The sequence below is a fragment of the Monodon monoceros genome, unplaced genomic scaffold (assembly GCF_005190385.1).
Source record: "Monodon monoceros isolate NGI ecotype Baffin Bay Population unplaced genomic scaffold, NGI_Narwhal_1 Super_Scaffold_21, whole genome shotgun sequence".
In the NCBI taxonomy this organism is placed as follows: domain Eukaryota; kingdom Metazoa; phylum Chordata; class Mammalia; order Artiodactyla; family Monodontidae; genus Monodon; species Monodon monoceros.
Window position 1 is genome coordinate 126,374,478 of NW_021703778.1, and position 6,693 is coordinate 126,381,170.

At 35.8% G+C, this 6,693-nt stretch overlaps 1 protein-coding gene and 1 non-coding gene across 2 annotated transcripts; one reads left to right on the forward strand and one right to left on the reverse strand.

Moving 5' to 3' along the window:
* Positions 1-248: 248 nt before the first annotated feature.
* Positions 249-716, reverse strand: LOC114903542 (FUN14 domain-containing protein 1-like). Its single transcript, XM_029236412.1, has one exon. The coding sequence runs from the start codon at positions 714-716 to the stop codon at positions 249-251; it is 468 nt and encodes a 155-aa protein (XP_029092245.1).
* A 2,612-nt stretch (positions 717-3,328) lies between these two features.
* LOC114905460 lies at positions 3,329-3,435 on the forward strand. The gene has a single exon (XR_003796284.1). It is a non-coding gene; the product is annotated as a U6 spliceosomal RNA (small nuclear RNA).
* Positions 3,436-6,693: the final 3,258 nt, after the last annotated feature.

Sequence of the window (6,693 nt, forward strand, 5' to 3'; positions counted from 1 at the left end):
TTTAAAAGATAATGAAAGCCATGTTTTGCTCAGGAATACTATTACACACAGATCATATAGATTGTTTTATAGCAGATACTAGTCCGCCAAATTTCAGATGGCAAAATGCTAAGCAGTGAGTTTGGTACTGTCCAGCTAGTTGTTTCTTGTCATCCTGGAGAATCTGTCAATGGGTAATGTCGAGACCATCTTGTCACCACCATTTCTCTTCTCAGAGGTGACTCCACTATGATAGAACATTCATACCCTTAAGATGCAAGGCCTAGCAAAAAGCCTCCCACAAATCCACTGGATATCACAATGTTCTGTTTAACAAATTCTGTTGCTTCTTCTATTATATTGTTGATTTCAGGTGCTGCCTTATTTGCTCGTTTCTTAATCTGTCTTTTTGCTTTGTTTACACCTTTTTCAACTCTCTTCCAGCCGATCAGCACATAGCCACTGTGACTGGCAATCTGAAGGAGAAGAAAGCCACCATCTACTGTAGTTGCTGCAAGTTTTCCAACTTTCTGGAACAAAAATCCTGCACACCAGCCACTCACTCCACCCATTACAATCTGGGTGGCTACTGAGTATTTTTCTACCATAGGTCCGGAACTGTGGCCAAACACTCGATTCCACCAGTGGTATCTTCTTTCATACTCAGTTAAATCCAACACTTTGTAAGAGTCATCATCACTTTCATATTCTTGGGGAGGGGCATTCTGGGTCTCCATGATCTACTTTTTTTTTAAATAATGCAAGCTACTCAAACCCAAGATAATGACTTTTAATATGAGAGTACAAGATTTTTAGTTATAGAACAAAGATGGGGATAAGGGGCCTGAGACAACACCTAGCCCAACTTCCTTCCATCAGACCCATTTTATAGATTAGGAAATGGAGGCACCAAGAAGTTAACTGAATTACCCAAGAACATATAAATAGTATTCACCTCTTACCTTTTATGAACACTTACTCTTTATGTGATTATATTAAGGAATTATTAACTCATTAAAGTACGAAAATGGTATTGTGGCTCTAGTAAAAAAATCTTATTTATTGGAGATAAATACTGAAATATTTGTGGATGAAATGATATGATGGTTAATATATGCTTCAAAATAAGATAGAAGTGAGGTGACTGAATGAATAGGTATAGATGAAACAAGATTGACCATGAGTTGCTAATTATTGAAGTTGAGTGATCTAGGATTTCATCTTACTCCTCCATCTTCTTTTATATGTGTTTGAAATTTTCAATCATTAAACAACTTTTTAAATAAAAAACTCTATAGTGGATTTTGTTTTTGACTATGATAGACTAAATGGTACCTGTGGTAAACAAGCATAAAACTAGAAAAATATATGAAACAATCATTTCAAATGTTGGACAAGAGGCAGTACAGGATTATGATCCCTGATGGAAGGGAAACAAATGATTTAAGTCACACATCACCCTTGTTTTCTGACCAGAGATAATTTTCCTTACCATGATGCAAAGATGGGGAACCCAAACAGAGCTGGTAGTCTCACTGAGCTGAGGAAACATAGTTTAAAGTTCAAAGGTGTTGAGATGAATGGAATTTTCTCAGAAAGGAGGGAGCTTCAGAAAGATACTCTAGAAATCTGCATGAAGTTCCCCTTGTAACTTCTACTGAGTTCTTAGCTGATCTTGCACAGTCCAAGACTCCTGAAGGCCAAGCAGGAAACCATCACAGGGGTCCTGCAGCTTACACAGGGCTGAGATACATGGAGTGCTAACCAGTCGAGAGGAGAGACCTCTGGTACTCAGCTGATAGCCAAGAAAGGCCACACCTTAGTACAATGGATATGCTAGCTCTAAAATAAAGACTAGATCTGCCCTAACCAAGTTAAAAACAAGATTCAAAAGTACTGTGTCAATTCACAAGTAAATTAACTGCCATCAGAACAAAATTCAACACCATCTAAAAGAAGACAATAAAATCTAGGCACTTAACAATATACTATACATAATCCAGCATAAAATTTAAAATTATCAGGTAGAAAAAGATCTCTCTGTACTTTTCATTCAATTTTTCTGTAAGCTGTTCTAAAAAAACACTTGATATCGGGACACCACCAATATCAAGTGATATAGCATATGTGTAATTGGGTTTATAGGATAGAGTGAGAAAGAACTCTATCCTATTAACTATCAACTCTGTCCTAATAGCTCTATTATTTGGAGGAATGATGCCCGATTTTTTTCTTCAAATTTGATGGAAAATATCAGCACACAGCTCTAAGAAATACAACAAACAACAAGAAAGATAATCACAAAGAAAATAACACCAAGATTCATTGTAATTACATTGTTGAAAACTAATGATAAGAGAAAATATTTAAAACAGCCCAAGATGCATTACATACAGGGATCTATGATAAGAATTATTACTGACTTGTCATCAAAACCAATGCAAATCAGGAGACAATGGAATGACATTTTTAAAAATTACTAGAGGGGGAGGAAAAGGGGACCCATCAACATTTATTAACCTGTAATTGCATATCCAGCAAATAGATCCTTTAAAAAATTAAGGTGAAATAAACACATTTTCTTACCAGGAAACCTGCACTGCAAGAAGTGTTGAAGGAAGTTTAGGATGAAGGAAAATGGCATCAGGAAGAAAACTTGGATTTATACAAAGGAATAAAGAGTATGTGAAATGGTAATATATAAAATAGAAAAATCTATTTTTGAGTCTGAAAACATAATACATATCTGAAAAATCCAAATGTAGATATTTTAGGTTGTCAGTATGTCAATGGCCACCGTGGCTTTCCAATTCTGTGCTTTAAAAAAATTACAGCATTGTCCTTCTGCCAAGTGAGATTACAGTGAGAAGATTGTGGTCTATGAGGAAGCAGGTTCTCACTAGACACTGAATTGACCATCACTTTGATCTTGCAAGTCCAGCCTGCAGAACTGTAAGAAATAAATTTCTGTTGTTTATAATCAAAAAAAAAATTTACAGCCTTCATTAGATTGTGTATGAAAAAAACTGGTCATGAAATATAAATACATGGCAGTTAACTAGTGTGATCTCTGTTATACCATGCTTCTCTTTTTCTGATTCCTTTGGATAACTTATTAGAATATTATATTAAAATGAAGCAGAAGTATAATAGGTGTATGTTAGCATTTAAATAATATTTTGATAATAATTTCTACTCTTTTTATAATCTCCTATTGATTTACCTACTATATCATTCTTCCCCACTCCCACCCCCAGCCAACCTGCTGAGTTTACTTTTCCTCATATGTACTTTCAAACTGATAATTAAAAAGAGGGTATAAAAATAGTGTCAAAAAAAAATCTAGAAGGTACTCACTTTGGCAGCACATATACTAAAACTGGAATGATACAGAGAAGATTAGCATGGCCCCTGCCCAAGGATGACATGAAAATTCGTGAAGCATTCCATATTTTTCAAAGAAGACATACAGATGGCCAAAAAGCACATGAAAAGATGCTCAACATCACTAATTATTAGAGAAATGCAAATCAAAACTACAATGAGGTATCACCTCACACCAGTCAGAATGGCCATCATCAAAAAATCTACAAACAATATATGCTGGAGAGGGTGTGGAGAAAAGGGAACCCTCTTGCTGGGAATGTTGGTGGGAATGTAAATTGATACAGCCACTATGGAGAACAGTATGGAGGTGCCTTAAAAAACTAAAAATAGAACTACCATATGACCCAGCAATCCCACTACTGGGCATATACCCAGAGAAAACCATAATTCAAAAAGATACATGCACCCCAATGTTCAGTGCAGCACTATTTACAATGGCCAGGACATGGAAGCAACCTAAATGTCTATCACAGAGGAATGGGTAAAGAAGATGTGGTACATATATACAATGGAATATTACTCAGCCATAAAAAAGAACAAAGTAATGTCAGTTGCAGCAACATGGATGGACCTAGAGTTGTCATACTGAGTGAAGTAAGTCAGACACAGAAAGACAAATATCATGTGATATCGCTTATATGTGGAATCTCAAAAAAGGTACAATTGAACTTATTTACAAAACAGAAGTAGAGTCACAGATGTAGAAAACAAATTATGGTTACCAGGAGATGGGTGGGGGAGGGATAAATTGGGAGACTGGGACTGATATACACACTACTGTATATAAAATAGATAACTAATAAGAACCTGCTGTATAGCAAAGGGAACTCTACTCAGTACTCTGTGATGGCCCATATGGGAAAAGAATGTAAGAAAAAAAAAGAGTGGTTATATGTATATGTATAGCTGATTCACTTTGCTGTATACCTGAAACTAACACAACATTGTAAATCAACTATACTCCAATAAAAAATTTTTTTAAAGGTAATTAAGGTAAAATAAGATCATATAGATGGGTCTAATTCAATAAGACTGGTGTCCTTGAAAGAAAAAATTAGGACATAGAGACACACAGAGAAAACAATCATGTGAGACACTGGGAGAAGAGTGCTATCTACAGGCCAAGGAGAGGGGCCTCAGAAGAAATCAGCCCTGCTGACACCTTGATCTTGGACTTGTAGTCTCCAGGATTGTGAGAAAACAAATTTCTGTTAAGCCATCCAGTTTGTGTATTTGTCATGGCAGCCCTAGGAAACTAATACATCCTCTAAGAAAGAAACTAATACACCCTCTAAGAAAGAAACTAATACAAGATAGTACATCAAAGAAAAAAATCTAGATGGAAGAATCATATGTATTTCTACCTAAGTTCTTTCTGCAATTTGGGTTACAGGCATATATTTTTTAAATTGATGTAATTATGCTATAACTTTGTATCCCACTTTTTTACTTGATACTATACTGTAAATAGTTTCCATTTTTTTATATACCTGTGTAATGTTTCAGCTTTTATTCCTTTATTCATTTTTTAAAGTACTTTATTTCAGTTTGGACATTTTGGTTGAAGAGTGGATACTTTTAATGGATATCTCTGTGTTCATATGTTTTTGGTTTTATTTATTTTTGTGTGAATTGTCTGTTTCTGATATCAGACTGGTACTTGCAATATCTCTTTGCAACTGAACAATCATTCCCATCACAGAGGTTTATTTTTTCAACTTTCTCCCTTTTCTTGCCTCTCATCCCCCAAAAGTATAATCTCATCCATCCCACAGGGTCCAGTTCAGATCTTAACCTCTTTACTGAACTTTATCTGAACTTCTTCTTGGATCCTCTGTAGTGCAGGATATATAGTGATAGTCAATAAATAAGTGTTGACTTAAAACGAAATTGAATCTGGGACTAGTCATTTATAACTCAATAAAAATCAGTTTAATGACATTATTTTATTGGAAGTTGTGAAGGTTTGAGAAAACTGTAATAATTTAGCCATTAACTTTATTTTCCTTTTTGTGTATGCAAAAGAGTATTATATGTAAAAAAAATCTATCTAAGCCCAATTCTAAATGATTTAAAAATTTAAATTAAATGACAGCAGTGTAATATAATTTAATTGACATGATTTTTTCATAGTGGTACAAAAATAATCGTATATTTTGTAATCTATAGCATCTTGAATTCAATAAATACACACTTGAGGTCAGATATGGTGGCAAGGAGAGTATATATTCTGGCTACCTGGGAGGTTAGAGAGGAAGACCCAGGGAAAAGGAGAGGAGCACAGAAATGAGGAATTGGAAGATGTCAAAAGCAAATGTCAAAATGTCGTGTCAGGACAGTTCTGTATATTCCACAGAGTTAACACTGAATTACATACTCCCTTGCATGATTCCCTCATATTCCTCGTGTGCTGGTTCTGTCTTCCCAACCAGATCATACATTTTGCAAAGGGAAATGTGGTGTAATCTTCTCCCGTAGAGCTGGCAAAGCACTTGAGCTGCAAATCTCTGGTTGGTGTTTAGTGATTGTGCTTTGTTTCATCTAAGCAGACACCCACCAGAAAGATATTTCTGTTTTGGACTCTAACCAGAAAATCAAATTATTCTTTTATTTTTCCGGTCTTATGAGTTAATATGAATCAGAATCTTATTGGTATATAAAAGGTGCTATTCTTTACTTAAGACCACTCTGCTAACTAGACATCCCACTGACTGCACTCTCATGCTTGTTTATGAATATGGGAATATCACAAAAAGAAACCAACACAACTTTGCTAATGACAATATATAAACTGACGCTAACAAAGAGGAATGGAAATCTTTAAGTTTACCCCTTAATTCTCTTATGGTATATATAATGAAAAAACCTTAGTCTTCCATCTGCCTATGTAGGGAATAACCCAGTTCTTCCTACTGTGTGTTTCTTTCCTATGTGTCTCCCTTACTAGGTCCCACAGAACACTTCACTCTGGTCACCAACCATGTGGAGGTTTTTCCCCACATCAAGGAATTCTCCACGATACCAGCTGGGTGTTCTACAATCTAACTCAGTTCTGACACTGCCTATCTGGACTTAGCATCAGATCCCTCAGGTTAAGGGCTCAGTCCCACAAGATTGCCCCTCCTACCACACTTCAGATGCCAATCACTAGTAGGTTCCCAGGTTACCCACAACTTCTGTCTGAGTTTGCCTACAAATCAGAGGTTCCAGTGACCCCCTCCTCAGGTTTGATTAATTTACTAGAGCTCCCAGAACTCAGGGAAACACTTACTGACATTCACCAATTTCTTAAAGGATATAATAAAGGACAGATGAACAGCCAGAGGA